The sequence below is a fragment of the Hypanus sabinus genome, chromosome 23, assembly GCF_030144855.1.
Source record: "Hypanus sabinus isolate sHypSab1 chromosome 23, sHypSab1.hap1, whole genome shotgun sequence".
Lineage (NCBI taxonomy): Eukaryota > Metazoa > Chordata > Chondrichthyes > Myliobatiformes > Dasyatidae > Hypanus > Hypanus sabinus.
Window position 1 is genome coordinate 53,541,598 of NC_082728.1, and position 19,322 is coordinate 53,560,919.

General features: G+C 44.6%; 1 protein-coding gene across 1 annotated transcript in view; it reads right to left on the bottom strand.

The window, feature by feature from the left end:
• LOC132380199 (transient receptor potential cation channel subfamily V member 6-like) overlaps positions 1-18,484 on the bottom strand; it is an 81,701-nt gene extending 63,217 nt beyond the window's left edge. The window contains exons 1-4 of the mRNA XM_059948886.1: positions 18,359-18,484; positions 3,640-3,737; positions 1,589-1,711; positions 1,032-1,172 (exon numbers count right to left, since the gene is read on the bottom strand). Of these exons, the coding sequence (XP_059804869.1) occupies positions 1,032-1,172; positions 1,589-1,711; positions 3,640-3,737; positions 18,359-18,471 (475 nt within the window). The 5' untranslated portion in view covers positions 18,472-18,484. The remainder of the gene's footprint in view (positions 1-1,031; positions 1,173-1,588; positions 1,712-3,639; positions 3,738-18,358) is intronic.
• Between the last annotated feature and the right edge of the window lie 838 nt (positions 18,485-19,322).

Genomic DNA, 19,322 nt, shown 5'->3' on the forward strand with positions numbered 1-19,322 from the left:
CAGCGTCTATGGAAGAGAGTACAGTCAATATTTGGAGCCAAAACCCTTCGGCAGGACTGGAGGAAAAAGCTGAGCAGTAGATTTAAAAGGAGAGAGAAACACAAGGTGATAGCTGAAAATGGGAGGGGGGGGGGATGAAGTAGAGAGCCGAGAAGAAAATTGGTAGAAGAGACAAAGGCCATGGAAGAAAGAAAAGAGGGGAGAAGCACCAGAGGGAGGTAATGGGTGGACAAGGAGATGAGGTGAAAGAGGGAAAAGGGAATGGGAAATGGTGAAGGAGGGATGAAAATTATAAGCGGCATGGACAAAGTAAAAATAAATTTGTTCCTCTTATCAGAAGTGGAGGAGGTGTAACCTTTTTTGATAAGAGAGGTCATAACAGCAATGCTTTGAGAATATATTCTTGGAGATCAATAGGGTAGAATAGGGTAGAAGTTAGAAATAAGAAGGGATGATCATCCTTATATTATACACCCCCAACAATAGTCAGTGAGAACTTTAGCAGCAGATGAGTTAAAAAATTTCAACCTAGTCGTAAGAACAGTAAAGTCGTGCTAGTGGGAGATGTCAGTTGTCATGGTATCTACTGGGCCACCCAGAGCACAAGGAGCCTGTATTTGTGGAATTTAGGAATTTGTGCAGTGTGTTCAAGCTCGTTTCCACAAATTGGTGTTAAGATGTTCCTTTCTCTTTGATTAAGCATATACTTTAAAATTATCATAGGTTGTTTGATGACCTCCTTTAATGCACTTCTTGCAGTTCTCTTCCACAGTTGAAGTTTCAGGCACCGATTCAAATATCACCTGAAGAGGCACAGTGTCAACCTTCTAAAAATGTCCTATAAAGTGGCTTGGGACATTCTCCAACATTTAAAGTGCTACATAAATGAAAGTTGCTCTATTGAATCAAAGATCTACAACTTCCACTTTTTCTGTGTTGGTGCACTTTGACAACTACTGACTGTGCTGCTCCAGGAGGTTGTAACCATGGGTTCTGACACTGATTCTAGGCTGGATAGAGTGTGCACTCACCATAATACATGACCCTTCCTCTGCTGCGGCTGAAGAAGGTGCCAGTTGTCCGAGATGTGGCCACATCTGCTCCTCGCCTGATCAGTTCTTTCACCAGACTCACATTCTCATTTGCCACAGCGATATGAAGGGCTGTTACTCCTGTTTACAAAGGGAAAAATCTCAACACTTCCACACTGGGCTTTGGTTAACTATCTATGTACCCAAACATAGACAAGAATGATGTTGCAAAATTCTCATTCCCTTTTCATTGACTTTACTGCCTAGTCTCACTCACTGCCTGCCACGCACACTCTCAATACCATCCCTGGTACTCTCGAATCACACCTCACACTTCACTCCTCCACTCCAAAACCACTCACACCATTTCCCTGCACTTCACCCCCCCCCCCCCACACCTCACTCCATACACACTTATATTCTTCACTCACAACAGACCCAGAACACTGCCCTCGATCGGTGTGTACTCTGCTTGGGTCCCATCCTCCACCTCGAGCCCCAGATCTGACTGTCCCTCAGACGATAGAATGCTGAGAGCCTGGATCTGAAGCAGGTACCTTTGTATAACTTTCCCGTGACTGAAATGTTCACGAGCTCAGGAGCCACCTGAAGGAGCGCCATCACCGCCCTGTTGCTATCGTGCATGGCTGCCACGTGAAGTGCTGTCTCCCCCATTGCACCTGTATGAAAGAAAAGCCCAAGAGATTCATTAACTTATTGGGCAACAAATAGACGTCTGAAAACAGGAACGATGGAGTTTGGAGAAAAACCAAGGGCTTTGCTGAACCCACTGGGGAAGGTTGATGGTTAAAGGTGGCTCTACTATAACTAACACAATGACTGTTCTGAAGGAAAATTACTGCGGCACCTTTTGTGACCATGGTTTTTCACACTGGGACTGCATAGTGGGAGCAGCCTCTTCAATTCCAATGCCAATGTTTCAGATGATTCCATATCAAGGATGGTTTATGAAGGTAGAAGATAGTTCCTAGCTTTAACCTGTCATTGTTACTTCCCCTCTGACAGAAAGATGTAGACAATACAAAAGCAGAACAATGATGGGCTGGACATACTCAACAGATCAGGAAGCATCTTTGGGCAGAAATACCCTTCACATTTCAGGTTGATGACCTTTCACTTGAACTGGGAAAAGTCAGAACCAAGATGAACAGGTAGGATGTAGGGAGCAGTAAACTTAAAATCAAGATTGTGTCAGGAGAAAGCTGTGGAGATCAGGCATTGAAGAGAGTGAGAGTGCAGATGAAAGGGATTAATGATCCTGATCTGTAGGAAGTGTTACTAAAGGAAACATTTAACTAGGCAGAAGTAAGAAAACTGTTCACCGAAGCAGGAAGACGCAGGAGCTCTGACAACCTGAAACTGTTGAATTCATTACTGTGACACGCTCAGTAGGAAAATAAGATGTTCTACAAAATCACAAAGAACTGTGTGGTGTGCTGGTCATGATGTGATTGGGATGAAGAACTAAGGAGGGAAGTAGCATAAAACTCAAGGACAAGCTCTGAATGGAGGAAATCTTTAAAGCAGTCACCTGCATTGCATTTGATTTCCCCACCTCAGGTCCAGCACCATTTACAAATTCCCAATATAGGTAACCCAAAACATGTGAATGGATGTTTGGGAGACCAGCAGAGTGGATGGGGATGGATTTTCTGGTTGCTATGCAGCCACAGGTATCTTCTGTAGACAGGAGTGGAGCCCTTCTACATGACTTCTCTCCCTTGCCCTGAGCCACAACACTTGGAGGCTGGGTGGAGCCAGACAGAGCTGTAAGTGCTGAGCAGACTTACTAAGTCAGTGAGGCCAGCTGGCAACCTCCCTTCCTCAGATTCATCTCCCATCACTCAGTTCATCTCCCATCACATCTGCTCCCTCACACCAATTTGTATGTTTACAACTTGATGCACCATCAATAACTCTCTGAGAAGTGAGGAGAGATATAGGCTTTTATTGGCTGGAAGAAAGAACAAGCAGCAATTTACCACCATACTACATCCTGGAGACTGAGGGCAGGGCCCAGGTTCCAATCGCCTTTATACCGGGGTCTGTGGGAGGAACCACAGGAGCAATCAGCGGGGGGACGCATCCAGACAGGTATATGTAGTTCACCACACAACTACAATCTATGAAGTGTAGGTATTCCCTTATCTCCTGAGATAAGGAGGTGTAAACATCAGAACACAAGAAGCCTTTTTACATTAATGCCAGATTTTAAAAATTTTTTCCAGGGAGCTGTTGGAGAGTGACAGGCACTGGGTTTACACGTTGACATCTACTATCAATATCACACACAGTTTAATTCCAGCATCATTTCAGATCCTGAAAATAAACTTTCACTGAAGCAAGCCAGGATGAATTTTTAGTAAGTGCTCTCAGACCCAATGAGGGAAGTAAATGTTCACAAACTGAACTTGGATTTGAATGAGATACTGCCATGGCACCATATACTGGACAGTGCCCAGGGCACATTGCTTCAACAGCAGCAGGTTCCAGTGTTAAATAAAATCCTGATCCAAAATTGTGACATCAAATATATTGTCAGGATATCCATCTAGAGTATAGTTATTATGAAATAAGCCCTTCTCACCTGTTTCAAACAGATCAACGGAGGGACACTGAGCCAGTTTATAAATATCCTTCTCTTTATTGTCCTTGGCAGCAGAAAGCAGAGGGGACTTGCTGATTCTGTGGGAAAGAAATAATGTAAACAAGCTTATTCTAATATAAAGTACATCCAGATCTCATGATGCCCCTGAGCACTCCTCACACACCAGCTGGCTGAGAACATAAATTTATATTAGAACCTATTCAATGCTGTTGGATCACAAATCCTCAACTCTCCCTCAAATTAAACCAAGGGAGTATCTTTGTCAGGGGGGCTGCAGTAGTTCATGAAGACCCACCTCATGGAAAGCCAGCATTTCTAGCAAGCTGACAATGAACTAATGAACCATGGCGTACTTTTGTAAAGTGGCTAACCTTGTAGCATGGCAAAAATAACAGCAGTCAATTTACACCCAATAAAGCACCATAGACAGAAATAGATAACAAGAGGAGGCATACAGGAGCTGGTCGAATGGTGTCACAACACCACACTCAATATCAACAAGACCAAGAAATTGATTTTGGACTTCAGGAAGGGAAGTTAGGGAAAGGAAACACCAATCTTCATTGAGGGGTCAGTGTTGGAATGGAGGATTAGTTTCAAGTCCCTGAGCATCAACATTTCAGAGGATCTATCCTGGTCTCCACCATATTGATGTGATCATGATGAAAGCAGTCCAGCAATTATACTTCGTTAGGAGTTTGATGAGATCTGATATTTCACCAAAGACTAGCAAACTTCTACAGATGTACCATGGAAAGCATTCTGACTGGTTGCATCTTTGTTTGGTATGGAGGGGCCAATACACAGGATTGTAAGAAGCTTCAGAGGATTGTAGACTCAGCAAGCTCCATCATGGCCACAAACCTCTGAGTCATTGAAGACATCTTACAAAGGTGGTGCCTTAAGATGGCAGCTTCCATTATGAAGGATTCTCACCATCCAGGACATGTTCCCTCCTCGTTACTATTGTCAGGGAAGAAGTACAGGAACCTGAAGACACATACTCAACATTTTAGTAACAGCTTCTTCCCCATCCCATCAGATTTCTGAACAGCCCATGAACCCAACCTAACTATTCCTCTTTTGCATTATGTATGTATTTTTGATTCTAACTTATGACAATTTGTTCGCTTGCACTGTCCTCCTGCCTCAAAACAACAAATGTCATGACTTCTAACAGTGATAATAAACCTGATTCTGAGATAGTTTTGGTGACAGAGAGGAATGCTGGTCCCTGCTCTGTCAAAGTGATTTGGAAGCTCCAGCAGAGAAGGCAGACAAGTGTCCTGGTCCAGGACAGAATACACTAACTCACTGACTGACAGGGACTGTGCAAGGAAATGAATCAGGATTGAAACCCTGAAGGATATCAATGCGTGGTGGATTTGATTCATGTGTTAGTCTAATTATCATATTTGTATCTCTGAGTGTGGTCCAAACCAAGCTGATTAAGGAGGCAAAAATCTCTGCTGTACACCGACTGATGTAAACTGTGAGTTTGGGATTGTGTCAAGATTTTGGTTAAGGTGGCCAGGATGCGACATTAGTCTGGGCAGTGATAAGAAACACAAAGCTGAAAGAAACATTGATATTGAAGAATTTCAGAGTTGTATACTTTGATAATAAATGAACCTTTGGTATTGGTGCGATATAGTTCCCTTAATTGTGGCAATTGTAGACCATCTTGGAGTATGATCCAAGAACTTATGAGGGTTAGTAATACAATAATTATGGGCATTTTTGTTATCTACAGTACCTATACAAAGTACTTAGCTCCTCCCCCGGAAGTTTTTTTAATATATTGTTTTACAACTTTGAACAATAATTTGGCTTATTTCACTACATAGCCCTCTATTTTTCTAAGCTCCATGTAGCTATCCAGGAGTCTCTTAAAAGACCCTATCATTTCCGATTCCATCGCTGCCACCAGCAGCCCATTCCATGCACTCACCACTCACTGTGTAAAAAGCTTGCCCCTGACATCTCCTCTGTACCTTCTTCAAAGCACCTTAAAATTATGTCCTCTCGTGCTAGCCATTTCAGCCCTGGGGAATAGCCTCTGACTATCCACATGATCAATGCCTCTTATTATCTTGTACACTTCTTCTTTACAAAACTGCTCAACCTCTGCCAGAATGCAAGGTGATCATGAATGAACAGACCTTTTCAAGTCCAGCCACAAATTCTCAATTGGATTTAGGTCTGGAGTCTGACCTGGCCACTCCAGGACATTAACTTTGTTGTTTTTAAGGCATGCCTGTGTAGCTTTGGCTTTATGCTTGGGGTCATTGTTTTGCTAGACATCAAATATCCCAAGATGCAGTTCTCTTATAGTCTGCATCAGATTTTCCTCCAGGATTTTCCTGTATTTTGCTGCATTCATTTTGCCTACTACCTTCATGAGCCTTCCAGAGTCTGCTGCAGTGAAGCATCCCACACCATGCTTCATGTTAGGCTTGGTGTGTTTCTGATAAATGTTTGGTGTTTGGCTTATGCCAAACATAGCGTTTAGTCTGATGTGATAAAAAGTTCAATTTTATTTTCATCAGAACATAGAACTGTTACAAGGTAAGAGGTAAACCCAAATGCAGGACCCTGGCACAGAGATTAAGCTAGGATGCAGACAAAGGTGAACAGCAAACAGAAGGGAGTACAGGAAAGCAGAAGGCAGGCAGAACTTTTCTTAACATGGAGAGACGGAGTTACACAGATAAACCTCGGTGCAGAAGTAAAACTTAGAGTACTTATCTTGACATGGAGAGACTGAGTTTCACAGGTAAATCTCGGTACTGAAGCAAAACTGAAGCACAATCCTAAGCGGCCGGGAAATGTTAATTACCACACTGACTAAACGAACGATCTAGCAACGAGTGGGTTGAAAGCCGGGGTTCTAATGCTGCAGGTCTTGATGAGAATCAGGTGTGCCACCATCAAAGGAAATTAGGAGAAAATGGGGAATTAACGGTCGGGTCCGTGACAATACTCCCCCCTTCAACGGGAGCCTCCAGGCGAACCACCAGGCTTGTCTAGATTGTCATGATGGAAAGCTCGGATAAGGGAAGGGTCCAAGATGAAGAATTGGTCATCAGGACCATAACCCTCCCAATCAACCATGTACTGGAGACCCCTGCCTCGGCGGCGCACATCCAGTATTTGCCGGATGGTGTAAGCTGGGTAGATGTCAATGAACCAGGCGGGTGGAGGAGGTTCAGCAGGAGGGCTCAAAAAAGGGCTGACAGATACAGTTTTCAGTTCAGAGATGTGGAAAGTGGGATGAATGTGCATGGATCTGTACAGTTTGAGTTTGACCACCGAGGGGTTGATGATGCTCTCAATTTCAAATGGTCTGGGGTAACGAGGTGCAGGTTTTTTGCATTCATTCTTGAGGGGAATATCTTTTGAAGAAAGCCAAACCTTCCGATAATTAGATGCAGGAATTCGATGGCTATCGGCAATGCTCCGGTTGCGGTTAGCTGAGTGGAGATGGGCCTGAACTGAAGGCTCAGCAATGTTGTCTTCATGTGCAGGAAACAGAGGGGGTTGGTAATCAAAAGTGGGCATTCGAAAGGGGACATTCCGGTGGCAGTGCTGACCAGGGGGTTGTGGGCATACTTACCCAAGTGAAAAGGGTGCTCCAGGATGATGGGTTGTTGGTGGATATGCAGCGCAGTTCTGGTTTGCTTGATCCGTTTGATTGTTAGTCTGTGGATGGAAACTGGAAGACAGACTTACTGAGGCTTCAAGGGCTTGACAGAAGGATTTCCAGATTTGAGACGTGAATTGAGGGCCCGGGTCAGAAACAATATCAGAAGGCGGAAGACATGATGGACAAGGAGGTTGGCTGTTTTACGGGCTGTAGGGAGTTTGGGAAGGGCTATGAAGTGCACAGCTTTGGAGAAACGATCTACCACTATGAGTACAGCAGTGTTACCATGTGAAGGAGGTAGTCCAGTGACAAAATCCAGAGCAATGTGGGACCAAGGGTGGCTAAGGACAGGTAGGAGATGAAGCAACCCAGCAGGAGGTCGATAGGAGGCTCTTCTGCGGGCATAAACAGTACAGGCAGAGATGAAGGAACATAATGAAGTCAGCATCTTTGGTGGGCCACCAGAAATGTCGCTTCAGAAGGGACACAGTTCAATCGATTCCAGGATGACAGGCGAAGTGGGAAGTATGCCCCCACTGCAGAACCTGAGACCGAACAGCGTCAGGCACGAAGAGGTGATTTGGGGGGGGGGGTGTCCATTGCCTGGGTCCGGTTGAGTCCATCAGGCTTCTTTGACTGTGGATTCAATCTGTGGATATTGACAAGAGAGAGCATCTGGCTTCCTGTTCTTGGAACAAGGATGATAGGTGAGGGTGAATTTGAAATGGTCAAAAAAAAAAAATGCCCAACGGGTTTGGCAGGAATTAAAGTGTTTAGTGGTTTGGATGTATGCCAGGTTCTTATGGTCCATCCAGATGATGAATGGGTGTTCTGCTCCCTCCAGCCAGTGCCTCCGCTCCTCCAGGCCGAGTTTCACAGCCAGCAACTCTCAGTTCCCAACATAGTAGCTCTGTTCAGCAGGGGATAGACGGTGAGAGAAGGTGGCGCAGGGATGGAGCTTTTGGTCTGAGCCAGAGCGTTGGAAGAGGACCGCTCCCACCCCAGAGTCAGAGGAGTCGATTTCCATAATGAATTGGTGAGGGGGATCAAGTTGGACCAGGATGGGAGTGGAGGTGGAACATTGCTTCAACTCTGAGAAGGCCGAGTCCGCTTTAGGAGTCTGGTGAAAAGGGGTTGCAGGAGAGGTAAGTTGAGTAAGGGGCATTGCCGCCTGGCTGTAGTCCCTGATGAAGTGACGGTAGAAGTTTGCGAACCCCAGAAATTGCTGGAGTTGTTTGAGCGTCGTGGGTTTTGGCCACTCTGCCACCGCCCAGAAATCAATGCTGTACCCCAGGAAACTGACAGAATGGGCATGGAACTCTTACTTCTCTGCCTTAACAAATAGCTTATTCTCCGAAAGCCTCTGAAGGATCTGATGAACATGATGGGTGTGTTCCTGAAGACTATGGGAGAAGATTAGGATGTCATCCAAATAAACAAAAACTGAACAGTTAATAAAGTCCCTAAGGACGTCATTTACCAGGGCTTGGAAGTCAGCAGGGGCATTGGTGAGACCGAATGGCATGACCAGATGTTCAGAATGTCCAAGGGGGTGTTAAAAGCTGTTTTCCATTCATCTCTCTCCCTTATCCTGACCAGATGATAGGCATTCCACAAGTCCAACTTAGAGAAAATTGTGGCTCCGTGAAGGGGCTCGAATGCAGAGTTGGTAAGGGGCAGGGGATACTTATTCTTTATGGTGATGTTGTTCAGACCACAGTAGTCAATGCAGGGATGTAGTGAGCCATCTTTCTTCCCCACAAAGAAACCTACACCTACAGGGGAACATGAGGGTTGGATAATGCCAGCCATGAAGAAGTCACTTATGTAAGTCTCCATTGCTTCTCTTTCTGGACGGGACAGGCTATACAGTCGACTGGTGGGTAATGAGGCTCTGGGGATAAGGTCAATGGCACAATCGTAAGGGCGATGTGGAAGCAGGGAAAGAGCCCGTTGCTTGCTAAACACTTCTCCCAGATCATGATACTCTACTGGAACCTTGGACAAGTCAGGGGTCTCAGAGGCGGACGTGGTCGCGGTGACCTCCACTGGGGAAAGGGCTGATTGCAGACAAGTAGAATGGCAGAATGAACTCCAGCTGACTATCTTCCTGGTGGGCCAGTCAATGTGGGGGTTATGATGGTTTAACCAGGGGTAACCAAGAACCACAGGGGCTTGAGGAGAGGAAATTAAATTGAATTGTACCTGTTCCTGATGGTTTCCACAGAGAAGGAGAGACAGGGGTTCTGTGCAGTGTGTTACTCGGGCCAGAAGTCTACCGTCCAGTGCCCGGGCTTCCAGGGGGGTGCACATTGGCTCACGAGAAATTCCGGCTTGGAAGGCTAAGTTTTCATCCAAAAAGTTTCCCTCAGTGCCGGAGTCCACTAGTGCTAACAAAGTGTTGGTTGTAACACAAAGTACCTTGAAGCTGCATCCAAGGTCGGACAACAGAAGGGAATGATGTCTGGCTCACCAGGGTCCCCCTTTCTCCTGGTGAGCCTTCCCTTTTTGGCAGGAGGGGACAGGTAGCAACAAAGTGACCAGACTGGCTGCAATTTGGACACTCACCCACTCTCAATCTCCGTTCTGTGGGAGAAAGGCGGTTCCATCCCAGCTGCATGGGTTCCTCTCCCAGGGCGGTAGAACTGGCAGGGCAGGGAGCTACTCTGGGAGTAGAAGGAGGAGAGAGGCTTGTTCTGGAAGGAGGTGGTGGACGACCAGTTCTTTCTCTATGGTGTTCTCGGAGGCGATTGTCCAACCTGGTGGCTAAGGAGATCAGGGAATCCAGGCAATCAGTGTCATCTCTTGCCACCAACTCATCTCTCACTACGTCGCTGAAACCATTCTGAAAAACCCCTTGGAGTGACTTATCGTTCCACCGAGTCAGCTGCTAATGTCCAGAACTCCACGGAATATTAGGCAACACTGCGTGAGCCCTGACAGAGAGTGAGCAGACACTTGGCGGCGTCTTTACCCGGACGGGGTGGTCAAAGATCTTACCCCGCAACAACCCCATGATATAAACAATCTTTGAGTTATCCATGGAGTACGTGGACGACTACTGTTCGAACACCAAGTAGCACTGAAAAAGGAAGGCCGGGCACTTCCCCAAATCCCCAGCGTGGTGCTCCGGCTCAGGTATGTGAGGCTCTCTTGGCGGGGGTGTTGCTGACACGTAGGGGGTTTGCCACTACGGACTGGCTGGGCTGGTTAGACAGGCATGGGTTGAGTAAAATAAGTGGATGCATGGTCCACCTGGTCACCGATCTGCGTGACATGAGCCGACAGGGAACAGAGTTCTACATGATCTCCCAGAGGAGATGGTTGTGCTGTCTGATGCACCATCAATAACTCACACTGAGACGTAAGGCGAGATATCGGCTTTTATTGACTGGAAGAAGGAACCAGGAGTGAGTGTCTATCATACTATGTCCTGGAGACTGAGGCCGAGCGTCAGGCCTCAGATCGCCTTTATACAGGGGCCTGTGGGAGGAGCCACAGGAGCAGTCAGCAGGGGGCGTGTCCAGACAGGCACATAGTTCACCACACTGTCCCAGTAGGGAACTTTGGCTGGCAATGGCTTGTTGAAGGGTATTGGTGTCTGCTGGGTCCATCATGGCCAGATCACTCTGATACAGTAACGAAGTGAACCCAAACGCAGGACACTGCCATGGAGATTAAGCTAGGATGCAGACGATGGCGTGAGTGTTGTACGGCAAACAGGCAGAACTTATCTTGACACAGAGCATAGAAAGGCAAGCAGCAAACAAAACTTTTCTTAACACGGAGAGACGGAGTTACACAGGTAAACCTCAGAACTAAAGTAGAACTTAGAAAACTTATTTTGACACGGAGAGACTGAGTTACACAGGTAAACCTCAGAACTAAAGTAGAACTTAGAAAACTTATTTTGACACGGAGAGACGGAGCTACACAGGTAAACCTCAGAACTAAAGTAGAACTTAGAAAACTTATTTTGACACGGAGAGACGGAGTTTCACAGGTAAACCTCAGAACTAAAGTAGAACTTAGAAAACTTTTCTTAACACGGAGAGACGGAGTTTCACAGGTAAACCTCAGAACTAAAGTAGAGCTTAGAAAACTTTTCTTAACACGGAGAGACGGAGTTACACAGGTAAACCTCAGAACTAAAGTAGAACTTAGAAAACTTTTCTTAACATGGAGAGATGGAGTTACACAGGTAAACCTCAGAACTAAAGTAGAACTTAGAAAACTTATTTTGACACGGAGAGACTGAGTTTCACAGGTAAATCTCAGTAATGAAGCAAAACTTAGAACACACAACCCTAAGCGGCCGGGAAACACTAATTACCACACTGGCTAAACGAACTATCTGGCAACTAGTGGGTTGAAAGCCGGGGTTCTAATACTGCAGATCTTGATGAGAGCCAGGTGTGCCAGCATCAAAGGAAATTAGGAGAAAATGGGGAAGTAACGGTCAGGACCATGACAAGAACCTTCTTCCAGTTGACTTCAGTGTTTCCCACATGCCTTATGGAAAACTCTAGCCAAGATTCATGTGTATTTTTTCCAAACAGTGGTTTTCTCTTTGCCACTCTCCCATAAAGCTGCATTTGGTGAAGCACCCGGGCAACGGTTGTTGTATGTGCAGTCTCTCCCATCTCAGCCACTGAAGCCTGTAACTCATCCAGAGTTGTCATTTATTTTTTGGTGGCCTCCCACACTTAGTTTTTGAGGACGGCCTGCTCTAGGCAGATTTACAGCTGTGCCATATTCTTTCCGTTTCTCAATGATTGACTTAACTGTACTCTGAGGAATATTCAGTGACTTGGCAATTTTCTTGTACCCATCTCCCAACTTGTGCTTTTCAATAACCTTTTTGCAGAGTTGCTTGGAGTGTTCTTTGTCCTCATGGTGTAGTTTTTGCCAGAATACTGACTCACCATCAGTTAGATCTTCCAGATGCAGGTGTATTTTTAATAAAATCAAATGAAACACCTTGATTGCATTCAGGTGATCTCCATTTAATTATGTGACTTCTGAAACCAATTGGCTGCACGAGTGATGATTTTGTGTGTCATATTTGGAAGTAAATACTTATGCAATTAACTACCATCCAGCCTCTGTTGCTATCTTTGTCCCTCTATCTCCATATTATCTCTTCTCTTCTCTCCCATCGGGAAGAAGATACAAACATCTGTAGGTACATACCACTAGGCTCAAGGATGCCTTCTACCTTGCTGTTAAAAGACTATTGAATAATCCCCCAGTATGATAAGATGGACTCTTGTCCTCACAATCTACCTTATGATCTTTCACCTTACTGCCTAACTCTACTGGCCTTTCTCTGCAGATGTCCCACCCTATTCTAGATTCCGTTCCTGTTTTACCTTCTACAACCTCAACACACTCTGTAATGATTTGATGTGTATGAACAGTATGCAAGACATGCTTTTCACTGTACCTCAGTACATGTGACAATAAACCAGTTTCCAAATCTAATTCCACCTAGCTCCATCTGTCAATCAACCCCTCCTCAGGTCCACCTATTGCTTACCAGCTCCTGCCTCACTCCTCCCCTTGGCCTCCTCAGACTGGCTATCTCCCCTTTACATTCTCTATTTATCAGTTAGTTATTTTGCTCCTGAATCAGATAGCTTATATCAAAGAGATCTAAATAAGGGGGAGGGAAGTGCAGAGAAAATGTAGGTCCCAATAGACTTGAAAGCAAAATATGAAGGAGTTTCCTAGAAACTATAAAGAGAATAAATAAGGAAGAATTGGCCAATCAGCCTGAAAAAAAGGATTTTCATTGAATGTACTGTAATAATCAAATAATTAGAAAAGTAAATATTCAGTTAGGGGATTTGTATTTGATCAGTTTAGTAGAGTGTATAAAGAGGATATTTTACAGGCCAGGTAATGGAAAATCAGTCGATGTGTGTTTTGAAGAAGACTTTGATAACGTACATGTGCAAGGTTACTCCCTGGAGGAAGAGGACATGGAGGCTAAAGATGATGTTTTAAAGTCTTAGAGATTTGGTTAAAAGACAGCAAATTGAGATTAAAGATATTTTCAAGTTGTCTTGCTTTAACTAACTAATGTGCCTTAGGGACCAATACTTGCATCTCAGTGATTGCAATGTTCTGTTCATAACACAAAATGATTGATTGTAGTGCATCCCTGTTTATTGACGATGCAAGGACAGATGGGAAAGTAAGAGCGAATTCATCAAATCTGCCTGGACTGGACAAGCAAGTGAGGCAAAAATGTAGCCAATAGAGTATAATGTGAAGAAATTGGAGGTTATCAATCTCCATAGGAGAATAACAATACCGAGTAATATTTAACCATGTGAGACCTTTGGTGTGAAGAGGTCTGGAGAATGACAAGCACAATATTTCTGGCATATTCACAAGGTGTCAAAACATTCAGATATGGGGTTAGGGGGGAGAGAGAGAGGGGAGAGGGGGAGAAGGGGGGAGGGGGAGGGGGAGGGGGAGGGGGAGGGGGAGGGGGAGGGGGAGGGGGAGGGGGAGGGGGAGGGGGAGGGGGAGGGGGAAGGGGAAGGGGAAGGGGGAGAGGGGAAGGGGAGAGGGGAAGGGGGAGAGGGGAAGGGGAGAGGGGAAGGGGGAGAGGGGCGGTCAACAGTTCACTGAGTTTAATGAGAACTGTTGCAGAATTTAAAGGTAAGAAAAACAATAAACACTAGGCCAACAGGGTCATTAAGAAATTCTCAAACTGAAAATTAAATGCCAACACCACGGCTGGAAGCAATAACTAAACACAAACTGAATACTGCATCTCTCCCACAAGGACAAGGATATGCAGGAAGCATAAATATTCTTGTGCTTTTGGTCATGTCTTGACAAGACTACACCAAAAAGAAGGCAGTTAAATACCACCTTAGTGAGACAGTCATTAGCTGGAAAGTGCATACTCAAGAGCACAATTGCTGAACCTATGGCACAGCCTGACTGCGGAAGTGCATAGACCCTGCAGTAGAGTTCATGGCTGTGACACAATGAGGGTCAATAGAAATTTTTTTTATTGTATCAAGAGGGATAGATAATGAAGTTGGGAAGTCTTGTAACTGCAAGAATTTGCAATCTTGAGTATAGTTTTGGCTTCATCAATTAAGAAAGGAAATGTTTGCTTTGGGGACCACTCCCAGACATGAATCCCACAATGAGGCTACAGACAGTGAAGACCAAGCTGATTGGTCCTAGGCTTACTGGAGTTTAGAAGTAGAAAATGTTCAAGATACTCAGGGGACTTGGTAGGGTAACTGCTGAAAAGTTGTTTACTCTGGTGAAAAGCCCTGAACTAAGATGAAGATGAGGAATTCCTTCTCTCAGAGGGCTCCAAATTCTGGCATTCACTGCCGGAGAGAGTTACAGATCACAAGCCATCTTGTATAGTCAAGGTTTTTAAAAAGGATTCAAAAACTTATAGAATTCATCAGAAAGTGGAGTTGTTCAGATCACAGTGGACTTGATGAATGGAAAAACAGTGAATTTACACCTGACACTTGCTGCTAGTTCTTATATCTCTAAGGAACTTTATCTAACCCACATTGACTTAGCCAGTGAGCACTTAATAGGCTATTGGTGAGCTAGTTTTACTTTATTTCTGACCCATACCACTCCTGCTGTTCACTGCTTGATGGGTTTTTATGTAAAGAAATTTACTGTGTTTAACAAATTCTGCCCATGTGTTGGGTATTTGATGGGATACTGGGAGCATTACAATGGTCTGTCCATCTGAGCTCACCGACTGGAAGAGTTTGAAGCATTTGTCTATAGAAGTTTTAATCTGTGTGTAAACCATATTTTATCTCTTGGGAATATTCATCACTGAAACACATCTTTCTGACCACCTTTTCCATTCTGACCAATGATCACCTATATAGACTAATTACATTCTCCAATGGGCCAGGCGAAGTCTGGGTAGAAAAGAAATATTGATCAGGGTGTCAAAAGATATGGTGAGAAGGCGGCTGTATGGGGTTGAGTGGGATCTGGAATCAGCCATGATGGAATGGCGGATCAGATTTGATGGGCTGAATGGCCTAATTCTGTTCCTATGGCTTAGGGTCTCATGTTTCAGGTTGAAACCCTGCATCAGGCCGACAGTAGGATTTTGACCAAAAGCACTGACATTTGCTGCTCAACCTCCAGCCAATTTGTTTGTTGCTCCCCAGATTCCAGCATCTGCAGTCTCTGGCATCTTCTTTATGATTTAAAAAAAAGTTAACCAGAAGTCCAAAAATTATAGGTGACTGAAAATATTTAGCATGTGAAACCTATCCCGCATAAGGAATCAGTGCAATCTTGCATTTCACTAGCCAGATGGATGATCCCTGAAATGCAAGTAATTCCTGAAATTCTTTTCAAACATATTTGCTGTTACTGCACTGTTGGAGAGTGCTTAGCATACACTGCTCAGTGCTGACACCTGGAGACAAATAATCCAGTGTCGTTGACAACTGGAGATGCCAGACAGACAAGAGACAAAAAATAGAAACACAAAAACACCAACTTCAGAAATGAGGTCATTGTGCTTAAAACAAAAGTTCAAGCATTAAACCATACACTGTCAACAGACATTGCACACACAATAACAAAAATACACACACTCAACTCAAAAATTTAGAAAGTCTTTCCTTCAGCATCAGATTTCTGAATAGTCCATGAAGCCAGGAATAGTATTTTGTTATTTCCCTTTTGCATTATTTATTTTTGTAGCTTATAATAATCTTGCATCTTAGCACTGTGCTGCTGTAGTAAAACCACAAATTTCTGGCCATATGAATGAATGATAATAAATCTGATTCTGATAAAAACAGAAAATGCTGCCCAGGCCAGATGTATGGCACTGTTAACGTTTTAGGCTTAAATCACCTGTAGTTATTTTATATTTGAGGCATCTGTAAGTTTTGTTTCCAATATACACATCTCCCTCATCCACAGCTCTGCACATCACAGACAACAGCCTCTCCTCTGTGGACTCTGTCTACACTTCTTGCTGCCTCATTAAAGAAGCCAGCATAATCAAATACCCAGTCATTTTCTCTTCTCCCTTCTTCAATCAGACAGAAGATATAAAAAGTATAAAGTATGTACCACCAGGCTGAAGGACAGCTTCTATCCCCTAGTATAATTAAATGGATGCTTGACCTCACAATCTAGCCCATTATGATTTTGCCCTGTTTACCTGCACTGCAGTGTTTATACTTTATTTTGCATTGTTATTGTTCTACTTCAATGCACTGTGTAATTATCTGATCAGTATGAATGGTGTGCAAAACAAGTTTTTCACTCTTCTATTTTGGTACACGTGTCAACAATAAACCATTTCCAGTTCATCCCTTCTTTAACCCACACACTTTTTTTCTTCCTTTGTTCTGATAAAAGTGACCTTGACCTTGGAATTTCCAACCTTTTTTATGCCATGGACGAATATCATTAAGCAAGGGTCCATAGACCGCTGACCTTAAACATTTCCTCTGTTTCTCTCTCTGCAGATGCTGAGCATCTCTATCATTTCCTACTGGTAAAACAGATCTTCCTCAATCTGGGCCAGGTTCAGTGCCCCACATTCCATATTGGCCAAGTCACACCTGTTGATCACCAAACCTGAGTGGAGGAGAGAAGAGTTTGGCAGAAGAAAGTCATTCGGCAACCTTCCCCAATTCTGACGCCACTGATCAAACACTGACACTTTTTAGATGCCCACTACCCACAGCCAGCCAGGATGGTCTCATCTTTTGAGAATAAAATCCAAAGTATTCCATCAACTACTTCTGTTTAGCCATCGCCTTTGTAAACAGAAGCATTCTCATTTTGAAAAACGGGGGAGATAACCTAACCCTTCTTTGAGGAAGCATAAGGGACGATAGAGGCAAACAATCCACAGATGAAGACCTTACTGACTTTTTTTTGCAAGCAATGGTTTCATTTGTATAGTAATGATCAAAAAAAGGATGATAGCTGGATTAAACTGACAGAAAGGGACACCCTAGAGTCTGGGGCAGGACCTAACCAGTATAGAGCATGACAAGATTAAGTTCATCTGTGACAAGCAGGCACAAGAGATTACAGATGCTGGAATCTGGAACAAGAATTCAGTGGGTCAGGCAATATCTGTGGGGGGGGGGGAATGGGCAGTCAACGTTTGGTTGTCTGTCTTTTCCATCCGCAGAAGCTGCCTGACTTGCTGAGTTTCTTCAGCATTTTCTATTGCATTTGTAAACACTGAAGGAAATGATGAGAGCAAATGAATCACCTGCAGTGATGGATGTCACTGGTGCACCTGGCTAGGTAAGGCAGCTCTGGGATACCAATGCTGAACTTATAGACACTTCTACATTGGAACAGCCCACATATTATTATTACACCCAAGTCAGGGGTACTTACAGACCTTGGTTTCTAGGAACAGCTTAATTTATTTTCTGTCGCTCTTCCCACTTTTAGTAATTATTCTTTCTTATTATTATCACGTGTTTTCGATACTATTCATTGCAATACCGTGGAGCTGTGGTTACCACATCAAATGATTTTTGTGTATTTTCCGACTTATGGACAAAAGCGAAATTAGGTCATCTCTAAAAACGGAAGCTGTATGTCACTCGTGGACGGCTTGTATTATTCTTTGGGATGGGATCCAAAGCAAGCTGACTAACAGCGTACAGATTATTGATTACGTTAAACTATAATCAACTCAATCAATTAATTAATAACTTAATCAATTAGCCTTAAAGTTAAATAAAAGATAGATATTAATACAAGTAAGGATAGCAAGGCAAAGGATGATCCTTGTCCCGGGTCATTGGGGTATCAGAAGAGCAACCAAAACCTCCTAAAAAAAAGCCTTAAAGTTGGCATTCTCGGACGGGTCTCGAGAAGCCAGGGTCGGGGACGCTGCCATGTAGTCCCACTGCGGTTCCTCATCTTCCTCAGCCAACACCCTCACGATGCCGAGATGCGGTTGCCGAGGACAGCCCAATCGGTGCCTGTTTCTCGGTGGGATACAGGTTGACAGGGGACATCCCGCTGCCCTGCGCTCACCTCTTCTGCTGCACCGCGTGCATCTGGTAAAGCTGCGGACCCATCTCTGAGTCCGGCTTCCGCAACCAATTCGCCATCGCCAGCCTCCAGCCGTCCCATAGCAAGCCCACCATCTTCCTCCTGTGATCTCCTCCTCCACCACCCTCTGAGCTGAGGCCCTGACAGAAGCAATAGAACATCAGTGAATTGTCACACCTCTGGGGGAGGAGCTGCCAAACTAGATCTTTGTTTTAACTCTTTCACGGGAAAATGCAAATGTCAGACATAAGGACTGTCGAGACTGGAATCTGGAGCAAACCAAGAGCAAAAATCTACTGGGGGGATAATAGAGAATCCGGGAGCATTGGTAGAGGGAAATAGAAAGCTGGACGGGGTTCCAATGCTGCCAGACCCATTAAGTTCCTCCGGCAGATTGTTGCTCTGGATGGAATCTGCTTCCTCCCTCCCCCGCCCCACCTCCCCGCTTCCTTTCTCTCTTCGTCCTGCTTTATCAAATTCATCTCGCTCACAGCCAACCACCCCCAGCTCCCCATCATTCAGTTTATTTCTCTTCCTCCATCTGTTCAACACCACACACTCCTCTCACTGGGTCGTACCCCACACCCCTATTTCCACCCGATCTCCCCATCTCCCCTATCAGATTCCATGCTCCACGTTCCTCTTCTATATGAGATTACATCATCTCCACCTATTACCTCCCAGCCTCTGCCATTATTTCCACTTATCCATCAGCCAGTCACCCCTCCTACCTCCATCCACTGATCAACCATCAGCTCTTGCTCTGCCTCTTCCTCTCACTTCTTTATCTTGCCTATCTCCAGTCAGTCTCAAACCAGATGAAGGGTCTCAAACCAGAATGTCAACTCCCTACCCCTCTCCTATCCTAGCAGATGATGCCTGAGCTGCTAAATTCCTCTAGCAGTTTTTGGTGGAAAAGGAAAGGCCATTCATCCAAAAGCTTTTC